The sequence below is a fragment of the Echinops telfairi genome, unplaced genomic scaffold (assembly GCF_000313985.2).
Source record: "Echinops telfairi isolate 266 unplaced genomic scaffold, ASM31398v2 ScPeMD7_5592;HRSCAF=6446, whole genome shotgun sequence".
Classification (NCBI taxonomy): domain Eukaryota; kingdom Metazoa; phylum Chordata; class Mammalia; order Afrosoricida; family Tenrecidae; genus Echinops; species Echinops telfairi.
Genome location: NW_022109491.1, coordinates 9,255,688 through 9,270,021, shown reverse-complemented (window position 1 = coordinate 9,270,021; position 14,334 = coordinate 9,255,688). Strand labels below are relative to the sequence as shown.

Genomic DNA, 14,334 nt, shown 5'->3' with positions numbered 1-14,334 from the left:
GCGACTCGCAGGTTGAGAACCACAGGTGTAAGATATGAAAATAATAACAATTTATAATTTACCAGGGGCCCGGGAGGGAAAATAAGAGGAGCTGATACCAAGGGCTCAAGCAGAAAGAAAATTCTTTGAAAATGATGGCAACATATCTACAAATGTGTTTGACGTAATTGATGTATGGATTGTTATGAGCCCCCAATAAAATGATTTATTAATAAAAAAATAAACACAAAACATACCACTGCGCTCCTGCCTCAGGGCCCTTGCACTAGCTGCTCTTTCAGCCTAGACAGGGCCTCAGACCCTCAGTGTCGACTACCGAGTCCATGAGGCCTGACGGAGAAGGTGGCCTGGGCTTTTCCTAAGGGTCTAGTCTCTGGTTCTGATGGATGAAAAGGAACAGGAACTCTGTCCACGCGGCACACATTCCCAGCAGGCACCATGAGTGGGTGCTGAGAAGCAGATCCCCCATTTAGAAGGGTCGAGGCTCCCCAGCTCCAGGCTCTCTCTGGTCCCTTTATACCAGCAGGTGTCAGCTGTCCAGATCCACCTGCAGGGTTAGGAAGGAGGTGGGCTTGATCCAGCACCCGTGACTCTCTTAAAAATGGAACCAAGATTCGCCTTCACGTTATCTTGTTAATTTACCGAGCATCTTCCTGGAACATAAGGACCTTCTGTTTATGAAATCATTGATTAGCCCAGGGTACTAATTTTAAAACCGTATTGAGAGGGAGCTTAAACAAATGTAGGCTACGCATATATCACACTATTTAAATTATTCACTTGTTCAGAATCAATCCTTATGTGATTGGACACTATTTGCACAAACAAGTTGATGGTCAGGCAAAACGTACAGTAATACTCACTGACAGGGTCAGCCACAGTTCTACCAGAGTAGTATATATCTCAACGTAGCACGCTGAGCCCTGACGTAGTAAGTTGATGTCAGTCCACCTCCCAAGAGTTCAATGCTCTTGGTATCGCTGCTTTCTGCTGCTTTATACACCCTGTAGTTTCAGTCTTAACTCTTCATGTTACAGGTGTGTTCAAGGTAAAGTCGATATTATTAACGTATCGTCAACTTATGAAAGGAACTGTGATTTGTTAATGATGAAAAGCTGAAATATATTAAAAGAAAAAAAGTGGACCCAAGAGGCTCAGTGTTTCTAGAAAAGAGCTCATCTCCTTGAGGGTCTTCCCCTCTGCTGCTGCCCCTCTCCTTTCCCAAGCACGGTGCTCTTCTCAAAGATGGGTCTCCCCAGACAACACATCCACAGTCTGTGAGCGAAGTCCCCCGTCCATGCCTCTAAGGGGCATTCTGACTGGACTTGCAATTCTTATCTTCGTCTATGTCAACCAAGGAGGATCAGTCCAATCCTCTGCAAAGGTGACACTCCAGTGTGGCCCAGCCACCTGCTCTACTGAGCCCCACAGAGAGCGGGTGCTCAGCCTGGGAAGGGGGGCCTGACTACAGGCAGTGGGTGAAGGGCAGCGAGCCTGGGCCAAGTATCCACCATGCCAGGCTGGGGTTCACTACGCAGCCCTCATCTGGCCCCTGAGTGTTCTGGAATGCTGGCAGTGCCTGGGGTTAACAGAGAGCTGTCTGCCCAGAACAGCATCTGTTTCGTGGCACCGCCGGGCTGGGCCCCACCCGAGCTGACCACCCCAATCATTCCATCCCCAGAGGAGCGGATGAGGGGAGGCAGGGGCACACACAGCAGCGATGGGAAGCCCCGTCGGGCAGAGGGGACTGCTGTTTTCCACACAGTAACACCTGGTTCCCCACCTGCCAGCAGGCACCTCTGTCTGTGGCTGCAGCTCCATCCCAAACAATCTCCAGGGTCACATGTCCCTCAGAATGTGTGCAGTCAATCCTGACCCCTAGACCTGGGCTTATAATCCCATTGGGAATGGGTTTCTTTTGGATGTTAAAGAGACAGTACTCGTGTGGGGAATAGAAAACGCCTAAACAAGCCGGCAGGGATGGCGAAAGAGAGACGCCAAGCCGGTGAGCTGGCAAAAGAGACAGGGGCATAGGCCCCCTACTCTGCATCTGGACACCTGAACGGGCGGGGGGATACCTTTGTTTGTGGGAGTGGCCCACTTGTCGGGTGAACGATGACACAAACAAACATACGATCCAGTCCATTCGGACTCAAGGGACCCGATGGGACGGAGGAGCCCCGGTGGAGGAGGGGTTCCACGCTGGGCGGCGATTTGGAAACCGCCAAGCGGTTCCGAGGGAGAGAGACTGGGCTTCCTACTCTAGGGGTCACGATGAGTCCACACCGACTTGATGGCAACCAGTTTTATGTTTGTTTTTCTAAAACAGAACTGACCCCGTAGGGTCCTGAGATTGTCACGCATTACGGGAGTAGAAAGCCTCGTCTTTCCCCCATGGAGTGGCCTGTGGTTTTGAACTGTTGACCCTTCAGGTAGATGTCTAGCCCATGACAGCATTGCAGACCTGCTTCACAGGCAAAGTTCATTACAGCCATGGCTAAGGAAGACCCGCCCTTCCTGACTGCCGGGCTATTGCTGCTGGTTCCCGCTATGCAGACCCAAGGCCCACAGTCCGTCCCTAACCCCCAAATCCACTCAGCGGGTGTGGAAGCAGCAGTGTTAGAATTTCCTTAAGGAACACACCGACTGTCAGAGACATCACGTGATTCACTCTTTCCTCTCGGCCTTTAAAACATTCTGATTTGGTCAACTCCCTGGATGGCAGAGGGCCCTGGGAAAGGGAGGGTCATGGGGAAAGTCAATGGAAGTCAGTAATCACTGGCCATTTCCTCCCTGGGAAACTCCACCCAGAAACGGCCCCTCCCTTCTAATTCTAAAATAGGCTGCCCTTGGCAGAGGGCTTTAGACAGCAAGGCAGGGCTTACCATTTTGTCATTTTTCTCACTTGAAGAGTGTGCTGCATGGAGCCTGTGGCATCAGCTGGCCTGGCGGGCCATGTCTGTAAAGCATGGTCAGCCTCACCCTCTTCCGGCCTCAGTTGCTAAACACCAGGAGGCAGTTCAACAAACCGACAGGCTCCACCTTCCTGACAGAACAGGAACCGACCCGTCTCTGTCTCTGCAGTGCCCTGTCCTGGTCCAGGTTACAAGCATTCCCCACCTGGACAGTTGTCCAACTGGTCTCGTCCCTAGGCCACCCCGGTTGCCATCCTCCGCCACCATCAAAGCGAGTTTCATGGAGACATAAATCAGGCGGACTCGACCCGCTCAGAGCATTTCATTGACTTTCCGCTGGCTTTGGACTACAACCCGATCCCTCACACGGCCCACCAAGGCCCGTGTCACTCCCCTGCCCCTACACATTCCTGGCCAGCCTCCCTGCCACAGGGCCTTTGCACCGGCTTCTTTCTGCCGGGAATGCTTCTGCCCTGGTTTCTTATGGCTACACCCTTCTCGCTGTGCAGGGCTCCCCAGGGTCTGTGGAGAGGGCTACATCCAAGGGGCTGCCCGCTTGGGAAACCCTGCGCAGGGAGCCCAGGGGCCGTCTTGTATCCACTCTCTTCTACCCCCTCAACAAGCTCTGGTTTTGTCCCTCAGTGCTCTCAGCCAAGAGATGCCACGTCCCAGACTCTCTCCTAGCAACCTCTGCTTCAGGGCTGACCTGGGGGGGCTGCACCACTGGTTTGGGGTTGGGCTTGGCCAACAGTTCCATGTCCCTCCCTGTGGTATCAGAAGACCTGGTTGTCCCCCTCCACAGAGCTACAGCTGCTAGAGGAGGACCTCTGTGTCTTCACAGTCCAGTCTAGCACTGACCGCACAGGTGCGCACCCTGGGGTGTTGCGCTAGCTCCCTTTCCTCTACACTGGAACACAGCTTGGCAGAAAGTGGCGAAACCCTCCGAGAAGATTCCAAGTCGGGGCATGTCTCATGTTTCTTGCGGCCAAGATCACGCGGCGAACAGAGAAGTTCTGTCTGAGTCTTCTCAGAAGACTTAACTCAATGGCTCATCTCAAAACAAACAAGCGGACAAAACCCACACTCTTCCCTTTCTTCTTCCTGCTACCTCGAATGTGTTTGCCAGGGAGGGAGCCCCACAGCCATACTGAACCACGAGGCGACCGTGACCCTGGCGGCCACAGACTGAGGCTGGAAGGGAACTGGGGGGCAGAGGAGCTCGGGCTCGTGGGGGCCACGGCACCGCGCTGCCAACCTCAGACCTTCTTAGAGGAGCACAAGACACAGTTCCAGCTCGTGGAAGCCACCACTGTTTGGGTCTTCCTTTTCCAAGCAGCCAACGCGAATTCCGATCCACTGTGCTTCCAGAACTCACGTGATCTCCCAGGGGCTGAGGAACTGAAAAAAAAATCTGGCAGGAATGTGCTTGGCAAGTGGCACACCAGGGTGGGTCCCCAAGGGCCGCTCTCCTCTCGGAGATACCCCGCGTGCACATGCTCTTCCTGCCCTGGGGAGCAGGCCCAGGAATGACCGGAGGTGGGGTCTCGGGCAGAGTTGGAAGGACCCACCAATCTGGTGTCCGGACTCCGGGCACGCTGTCCTGGGCCTCTGGCCATTGGGCCACTCTGGGAACTGACCTTCTGGCTACTCTCTGCAACTCAGGGTGTGGTTTTCTCGTGCCCACAGATGCAGCGTGGAAAACAGGGGCCCAGCTAAAAACCCCACAGAGCCCGGGCTTCCCCCAGGCTGACCTTGGAGCTGGGGGTGGGGGGCCCATCAGAGACCCCTGAGGGCATCTTGGGACAGTCATCGTCATCTAGCCACCAGTGGACAGTGCCTCCAAGCCTCTGTTTGCTTCCAAAGGCTGCTGACATGGCTCTAGGCTGGCTGTCTGCAGTCAAGGGCCAGCCTGCTGGTCTCTCCTGCAGTGCCCAGGGAGAGTCCGTTCGGGTTTCTCCCCCAGCTTTGGTGACCCGGGCCCTGGCTTGTGGCTGCATCACTGCAGCCTCAGCCTCCTCGGCCACACGGCCATCCTCCCACAGGGTCTCTGCCACGGAGTCTCTCCTGCTTTCTTCAGGATACCACTCACACTGGGCTGGAACCCACGCCACTCCATGTTAACTGCTACTGTTACATATGTGTGTGTGTACATGCAACATGTAGATGTCTGTCTATGCCCACACACGTATGTCTTCGGTATTTTCTTGGGGTATCGGTGACTGTTCACACAGCAAACTAGACTCCCAGTTACCAATTTCTTTCCCTCCTGTTGGTAGACACTGGTGACACCGTTCTCCGTCATGCTGGTGGCCATATTTCCATTTTGCTTGCATCCCTGAGCTTCTCATCTTTGCTTTAGGGACAATGTTGAGTGTCTGGTCTCAATAGATGATTGTTCACACACACACACACACACACGGGCTTCAAAAAGTTCATGGGAAAAATTACATTATCTTTTAATTCCATTTTCCCACAAACTTTGAAGCCTGTGTGCTTGCACGTGTGTGTGTGAGAGAGAGAGAGAGAGCGCGTGTGAGCGACAATAAGAGAGCGAGAGAGTGAGACAGACAGACAAGGTCTCTATGAGTCAGAATGGACGCTGTAGCATCTAACAGCTACAGTGTATCACACACAGGGGCGCACACCAATCTACAGGGAGCAGCATGCTTCACAGCAACAGTGTATCACACACATCCAAGGAGCATAGTGCTCAGGGGCGATAGGGTTATTTTCAGAACCAGCCTGCTACATAGTTGAAAAGAGACCTCTGGACCTAGTTTACCATTTCAGTCCCCAAGGTCTCTGTGGGCAATAGTCTTGGGGCTGCCCCAGGCCTCGGCTGGTTCAGTAAGTCTGGCCTTTGCTTTTTTTAATTGTGAGCTCATTCTGTGTGGGACCATCTACTGGGACCAGATTAGAATGGCTGGTCGTGGTAGCTGGCACCATCTAGTTCTGGTCAATACATCCATTGGGAAGACATAGATCAGCCCTCCACTGCTGCTCACGGGCGGCTCCCCTTCCCCAGGCCCAGAATGGTGTCCCCATGCACGCTCAGTAGATTCCCCGTCTCTGTGAACAGCAGGGCCACACTCGTCGGTGCTCAGGCCACCAGAGCATGCGGTGATGGCAGAAGAACTTGCAGGAGTTGACTGGCACGTCCATTCAAAGTGGGGAGAGGGGGCGTCAGCACACTACGCACACCTGGCAAGGTGTGCACCTGTGCCTGGTCAGCTCTCCCCGAACAGGCACACTTAGGGGGCCCACTCCACCGAGCTGGCCAGGTGGGCGCTCTGTTAACCTAATTCTAGGAGAAGGAGCCCTGGGGACGTAGTGGTTCTGTGTTGGGCTGTGACCTGCAAGGTCAGCAGTTCAAAACCACCAGCCCGCTGTGAGGGAGAAAGATGGGGCTTTCTACTCCGTAAAGAGTTCCAGCATAGGAAACCCATGGGAGCAGTTCCACCCGGTCATGGAGGGTGCTGTGAGTCGGCACGCACTGGGTGTCAGTGAGAGTTATAGAAGCCGCCTGGGGGTGCAGTGGTCACACACTGGGCTCGGCCGTCTGAAACCAACAACCACACCAAAGGAGGAAAAGGAGGCTTTCTAGAAAAAGTTAGAGTGACCCTGTAGAGCAGTGGTTCTCAACCTGTGGGTCGCGACCCCTTTTGGGGAGGGCAGGCAAACGACCCTTTCACAGGGGTTGCCCAATTCATAACAGCAGCACAATGACAGTGACGAAGTAGCAACGAAAATAAATTTATGGTTTGAGGGGGTCACCACCACATGAGGAACTGTACGAAAGGGTCCCGGCCTGAGGAAGGTTGAGAACCGCTGCTGTTGGGAGTCTTGGAAACTGGCAAGGGCAGTCCTATCCTGTCTCCCAGGCTCGCAACAGTCAGAACAGACGTGGGGGCAGTAAGTGTGTTGTGTGAGCACTACGTAAGACTGCCATTGGGAAGCATCTGTATTTTTAACAGTGAACACGGTCATGGGCAAACAGTACTTAGCAGCCCTGGCGAGGCTGCCCTCCAGGAAACATGGGGCTCCTGGTCACAGGGCGCTCACAGATGGCTTGGCCTCACCAGAACGTGGGTGGGTGAATTATCGCTCCCATTTTTCAGATGAGTAAAACCGAGGCCCCAGGTCACACTCCCAAGGGTCACACCGTCCGTGGGAGGGTAACACTACCCATTCAGCTGCCTGGCTAGTGGGTTCTCCCTCTTACCCAATCCCTTGGGGGCTACTTTCATTTGAAGATGTTCCGGCAGACGGTGGGCTGTTTTGACACATGAACATTTGGTTCATGATTCATCTCGTCCTGGGGGGGAGGTGGGGGTGGGGGAGGGAGACACTTGAAATCTGCTGATCTGAGGGGGTTTCTAAATGGCACCTTACTTCCTGCCTGCCTGGCGTGAACGCTTGGGAAAACAAGCTGGGAGAGAATAGCACCCCGATTCTGCAGTTTAGGGTCCGACAGGCTCCTTAACCCTCCAGGGCCGGGGCCACCGCCCTGTGGCTCCCAGGGGAGTGTGGCCGGGATGTTCAGAGATGGCCATTCAGTGCCTACAGTTCTTTGCCCAGGCTCCTGCGGTTACTCAGGTAAGGAGAACATTCCCATCAGATATGACCTTACCTCCAACTGGGAGTCCTGGTGGCCTAGGGGTTACACACTCAGCTTTGAACCCCAAGGTCGGCAGCTCCACGGGAGAGAGCAGGCTCTCTATTCTAGTCTGACCCCTCGTCCCAGTCTTGGAAACCCACAGGGGCAGTTTTACCCTGTCCTATAGGGTCACTGTAAGTTAGACAGTCAACTCAAGGGCAGTGAGTTTTGAGTTCCCCTTGAACGCCTCTCACAGAACTGCCCTGCACTGTATAACACAGACACCCTGGCTTCACAAGAGGCAGCATCTGCTAGAATGTAACCATCGGGCTCACTTTTCTTGCACTTGGATTTGCCCGCAGCCCCAGGCAATGGCAGCAGTCCAGAGGTCAAAAGATGCCTGGCACTGGTCAGATCTGCTGCACGGACCTCATGGAAGTGTCGAAAAGCAAGGCGCCCCCTTAAGGACTATGAGGCGCCTGACCCAAGCCGTGGGGGTTTCAGTGGCCTCCTAGGCACGTGACGGTTGGACACTGAATCGGAAAGCCAGGAGAATCAACGCAGTTGAATGACGGTGCCGTGGAAGAACATTGGAAGTACCACGGACTCTCAAAAGGACAAACAAATCTGCCCTGGAAGTAGAGCCAGAATTCCCTGAGGAGGCAGGCAGGGATGATGAGACTTTGTCCACGTACATTGGACCTGCGTTTAGGAGAGAGCATTCCCTGGAGAAGGACATCATTCTTGGTATAGAGGGACAGCGAAAAAGAGGCGGGCCCTGGACAAGACAGACACAGCGGCTGCACGAGGGGCCCACTGTGAGGACGGCGCGGGAGCAGGGGCGTTTGGATCGACTGTACACAGCGTCTCTGTGGGTCAGAACTGACTCCATGGCACCTGGCAACCAGACCGTGGCTTTGGGTTTTCCTATTGGTTGGTTTAAAGCTCCTTTTAAAGAGTAGGTATGTTTCAAAAGCCCAGTAAAAGTCACTCCCCTTAGATGAGACTGCACGGGGGTAGCAGACAGTCCCCTGCGTCAGGTCAGGAGGGCAGTGTCCTGTTCATCTGACGTCTTGGAGCCTGACCAGGCCCTGCATGTGCAAAGGGTCTCTGGGATGGAGTAAACCAGTCAGCTCCTGCTGAAGCCGCCTGAGCACGTGCCACAAGACTCCAAGACTCGGTCAAATCCTTGTGCCCTGACGCAGGGGTCTTCCCCCTGATCGCTTTGAGAATGTATTGATGGTGTGTGTCACTTTCTGGCCAATAAGCTGCTGGAAGGGGCTTTCCAGATGACCCCTTGGGGTAGGGGGGCTATGGGAGCAGCCTCCTCCAGCCGGCTCTGACTCACAGCCAGTCCTCCCCTCGTGTGCAGAACAGCACGGCCTCCAGGGTTTTCACAGTGTGGTCCTGGGAAGCAGGTCACCAGGCCTGTCTCCCCATACCCAGTGGGGTGGGTTCAAACTACCAGACTTCTGGCTAGTGCTGGAGCACTTAACCACTCGTGGCCCCTGGAGACCCCCTAAGGCATGCAGGGAGAGGAAAAAGGGATAGCACATATGCAGCCTCCTCCTCCCTCCCACCGCTTAGGAACCAGGCCGGCTCTGGACTTTGTTCAACGTCTCTCTCTCTCTCTTGCCCTTCCAACCAGACCCTAATTAGGACGGATGGCTGTTCTCCCAGCCGGGGACTGGAAGAAAGCCTTGAATTGTCCTCCCTGAGAAGTCTCCAGTCCAGAGAACTGTCAGAATTGCCGCATGGATGAGCAGAAAATAGCAGATGATAAATTTTTTAGGCCCACCCTCGGCGTGCCAGTTGTAGCAGACTGTGAGCTAATGTGCTGGGCTTTTGGGGAGCATGCATTATTGATCGGAGCCTGTCTCGTGGTGTGTAGGCAGGCCCTCCCCCGCCACCTTTCCACCCCTCACCTCCTGAAAGAAACACTCCAACCAAGCCTTGGCCATCACTGAGTTGGCTGCAGCTCGCAGGGACAACCGCCCCTGCGGGTTTCCAAAGCCTCCTCTTCCTCCAGAGGAGCAGTGGGTGGGCTTGAACCTCCGCCTTTCAGTGAGTAGCGGAGTGCTCTAAGCACTGTACTGCCAGGGCTCTCTGAAGGGAGGAAGTCTCATGTGGAAGGCCAGAGCCAGCTCACTTGTGGGGGAGGAGAGGTTTCGGTGGGGGTCTGTGGAATGGAGTTCTGCAGGGTGAGAAGCCACAGGCACTGTGCAGGCATGCGCACAGGGCTCTAAACCCCGGGGCAGCCACTTCCTGGGATCGATCTCTCACATTCCCAGCAGCATTATTTGCGGTGGTGCAGCTACACATACTCGGGAGGCTGGTAAAGCAGGACAACAGTTCAAGATAGGGGCTCTGGGCTGCAGTCTCGCTTGATCTCATTCCATCGGTGCACCCTTTTACAAGGGATAACTCTCTGCCTCAGTTTCTCCATCTGCAAATCGGGAGGGAGGGAACTAGGCATTTCAAGTGCGACTCTGATGTTCTTTGCTCTCTTCTCCCCCATGCCCCCCCCCTTAGATGGGCATGTTCTGCCCTTTTCATTCAGCAGTGACCAGCGCAGAATGATAATCAGACTGGAACTGGAAGCTTCTTAGATTCAGAGGCCACACAGAGGCTTGCTCCTATGAGCTGGTGCTCACTCACGCCCCACGCTGGCTGCGCCCCAAATCTAAGAGTTGCCTTGAATTCTTCTTTTCATCTAATACCCAACCCACCCATCAATACACTTCCCAACTTCTTCCAAGAGGGGCCACCTCTCTCCTGCTCCATGCTTTCACCCAGTCCCAGCATCCACTATGGCCTGACCGATTCTCTGTGGCCTCCTATCAGCCCCTCTGCTTCTGCCCTTGCCCTCTGCCATCTGCCTGCAGCCTAAAGCCAGTGGAGGCAGCTGGAACCCAAGTCAGTCATGCCTCCTTGCCTAAGGCACCCTAACTCATGTCCACACCGCTGTGAACCAAAAGCACAACCAGGGACCACAAGCCCCCCATGACTAGACCCCAGTAGCCACCCCCACCTCCCCTATTGCCACATAAGCTCTGTCTCCCTTGACTCCAGTTTACCCCCATGCTGATTGCCAGACCCCCATCTTTTCTCTCCTGCTCCCTCCTCCTGGAACAATCCCGGCCCAGCGATCCAGCTCCCAGCACAGGGTGCTACAGAGAGCAGATGCTTCGTATTTGCGGAATGAATATTTGCGGAATGAATGCGCAAACGAATGCCCAGGGCGTCTCAAATTCCCAGGCCCGGCAATGACCGCCAAGGCAGCTCGAGGGGCCACACCAGGGGAGACCCGGGGCTCAGCAGCTGCCTGCGAGTTGTCTCGGCAAAATTCTGCCTAGAAGCCAAGCTCACGCCACAGGCCCCAAGCTCTGTAAACTTTGCTCGGTTATCAAACACGGCTCATTCTCAGTGCTGCTGGGGAGACAGGCATCTTGTGTGTCAGAGTGTCAATAACAGCTCAGGGCTCTGATTGCTGCCTGGCTGCAAATTCTTTGTGCACTGATAAGCTCCCAGAGGAGGGGAAATCTATCGGCGTGATCATTAATACAAATTATTACAGGGAGTGACTTGGTTTTCTATAAATCATCTTTTCTTGGCAGCTAAACGACTGATTCATGTTTTTAATAACGATCCAAAAGGGGTGTAGATTTGTGGCGGGGGCGTCTTAGACTGGTTGCAAAAGTTTACCTCCTGGATTTTCCACCGACAAGATTCCAAACATAGGAGTCCTGTGATTGGAGACAGAGGCTAAAAGCTTTGTGCCCCCCTCCCACCCCACCCCACCCCCGGGCAAGGTTTGGCACTCCTGATCACAACTGCCAAGCCCCTCCAAGACCTGGCTCCATCCTCTCTCCAGCTCGTGTTGTCTCCCCTCCCCAGGTTCCCTTGGCTCCTGCCTCAGGACCTTAGCACATGCTGTTCCCACTGCCTGGCACACCTTTCCCCAGATCGTCACAACACAGTACACAGTACCAACAAGAAGGGCACACTGCTTTCCAGGAGAAAGGCTGGGTGCTATCTAGTAAAGAGGCCACATATGGCTAGCTTGAAGGGTGATCTCTGCTGATGTTCTGTAGGTGTAACAAGGAGCCCTGGTGGTAATGCTGGCTAGGTATGAGGCTGTTCACCCAAAGGTTGGCAGTTCAAATCTACCAGCCACGCTGAGGAGAAAGGATGAAGCTGCCTGCTCCCATAAAGATTTATAATCTCAGAAACCCGATGGAGAATTATCACAAGTCAGAATGGGCTCAATGGCAGTAGGCGTTAGGTAGGTATAACATGCACACTGCAGACTTCTATACAAAAAGTGTCAAATAGCTAATGAACGATATTTTGTATTGATGGCACGTGGAATGGTCATACTTGGGATATGTGGTGCATTATGTGCAAGATACGTCATTAAAATGAACTTCACTTTCTGTTTACTTAAAAAAAAATGTAGATTTAAGGAGCTCTGCTGGCAACGTGGGTGACTTGATAGGCTGCTAACCACAGGTCTGCAGTTCAAACCCACCAGCTGCATGAAGGAAGCAAGCAGAGGCTTTCTGCTCCTATAAAGATGGTCAGCCTCAGAAACCTACAGGGGAAGTTCTCCTCGGTCCTATAGGGCTGCTCTGGGTCAGAATCAACTCGGTGGCAGTGAGAGAGTTCTAGAAGATTTAAGATGATATATCTGCCACTTCTACTGGTGGCTGGAATTCTATTTCCCCAGGACAGTGCTGGTCTAGGGTTTACTGCAAAGAAATGGAGTCCATGTAATTAATTAGTGAATGCAAAGCGGGGTGGGGGGAAGACACAGGGTGTGGAGAAAGAAGTCTTTCTCAGAGACAGACCCCCGCAGTGAGCTTGAACCCTTACGTGGCGTTTGGTCATTGCTGAAGGTCCAGGTGAACTGGACTCAGGGAGCGCCCCCTCCCCCAGTCCATGTGGTGACCTCCTTTATGGGGTCTCTCCTCTTAAGGAAGAAAGCCATAGCTTAGGGAGAAGGAGCCCAGGGCAGCCTCCTTTGGAGGGGGGAGGATGAGTCGGAGGACAAGTGACAGGGTGTACAGGACGAGACCTCCAGAATGTGGAGGAATACAGGGGCCGGGTTGAGCTCTTGACAGGCCCACGATCTGTGTCAACCTTGGCAAGGTTGCCCGTCCCCACCTGGAGCCCACGGCCCTGTGAGGAGAGGAATCTCGGGATGAGGAGTCTCGGCCTCCTGCTGTAGCCAGCTTTGCTGGCTGGGCTGGCTCAGGAACAGTAGTGGCAGCTTCCTGCCACGCCCCCTCCCTTCTCACCCACAAGTCCACCTGACCAAAGAAGGCTGAGCCCACAGGAAGCAGTTACTATGAGTGCAGCAAGGCGCTCGCACGCATACACCTGCACACCACCTGCACACACAGAGCCTAGATTTACTCCCTGTGTGCAGCTGGCCTGACTCATGCCCCGGGTGCCTTGTTTCCCACCTGTCTCTGTGGAATTTGTATGACTTGCTACACCGACCAGAGATAAAGTTGGCTGTGATATGACCTGAAAGGCCGGATAACTCTGAGAATCTTCTCTTTATTTGCCTGTCAATGTCCAAATGGCTAATTCCTGCTATCTGGTAGAGATGTCCCTAGACTAACCCTTAAAAGACTCTTATTGTTCTGCCTGCTTGTTCAGGGCTAACACTGGTTTGCCTGGATTATCCAGACACCTGAGTTAAGGTAAAACACCTGTGTGTTACTCCCCCAAAGTAGAAAGTGCATAACCGCTGTGCATTTTGAGCAGGGGTGGGATTCCCGCAGGACAGCCAGTGTTGCTGTGGGAAATCCTCCCTGTGTCACCGACTAATAGATTTCTCTCTTTCTCTTGACCGTAGAGTTAGTCCATTGGCTCTGCTGCTCCTGGGCACAGACCCTTGGCAGTCACACATGCTCTTGAACGTGTACACAAGTGCACACACACGTCCCCACTGGCTGGCTCCGATGGCACTCCCCGCCAGGTACCCCGGAACACTGCCTGCACACAGTAGGTACTTCATAGACATGTGTTGAATACATCAACTGGTTATAACAACTCTTCTCCCCAAGACATCGGGGTGGGGGGAATCCAGCGGGGGCGGGAGACCCTGGCCTCAAGGGCCAGTGGGAAACCCCTGCTAGGGAGCCCAGGCCAGCATGCGCCTGCGCTGTTGGAAGGACACGCTTCGTCCCAAGGTGTCCTCGGTGGGGCGGGGATGCTTACCGAGCTCCACGTCCTGGTCATCGGTCAGCACCAGGATGATGTTGGGGCGGATGTTCCTGCGGTCCCTCTGAAACCTGCCTTTCAGGCGGGGGTGGGACAGGAAGGCGGAGCCTCGTCCCAGCAGAGGGAGCACCGCCAGGGAGAGCAGGCAGAGCAGGAGGCTGGGCTGCGCCATTGTGTGTGCTCTTTGCCTGTGGGCGTCTGCAGTCGGGTGTCTGGGGCTTCTTCCTTTGCCCACTGCCCTCTTTCCTCGCGGATCTGGAGGAGGAGGAAAAGAACCAGGTCAATATTTATGCAAAGGCTGCCCTGCTGCCAGTACCTGCCTAAGGATTTGCACAATGCCTTCTGGCATGCACAGTGGGATTTGCTTTAGAATTGCCGAAGCCCCAGCTGTGCAAAAGCCAAACTGGGGAAGGTTAGGAGGGAAGTATTTGCAATTTCTTCAGGCAATAGGTAGGGGAGATGCCTCAGGGACCACTTCCACAGGCAGAATTCCTCCCCCGGGGACCTAGGGGCAGCCCAGGTCCCAAGCCAGAGATACAGTTTGTCTCCATACACACACAAAAAAATCCAACCAGTTCAACAGTCAAC

The 14,334-nt window shown here is 54.1% G+C and overlaps 1 protein-coding gene across 2 annotated transcripts in view; it reads right to left on the bottom strand.

The window, feature by feature from the left end:
• The window catches only part of SULF2 (sulfatase 2), a 76,915-nt gene extending 62,914 nt beyond the window's left edge, over nucleotides 1-14,001 (bottom strand). Inside the window, exon 1 of one of the 2 annotated variants that reach the window (XM_004698048.2) lies at nucleotides 13,744-14,001. In XM_004698048.2, the coding sequence (XP_004698105.1) occupies nucleotides 13,744-13,918 (175 nt within the window). In that variant the 5' untranslated portion in view covers nucleotides 13,919-14,001. The remainder of the gene's footprint in view (nucleotides 1-13,743) is intronic. The other variant, XM_045295422.1, reaches the window with a different exon arrangement.
• Between the last annotated feature and the right edge of the window lie 333 nt (nucleotides 14,002-14,334).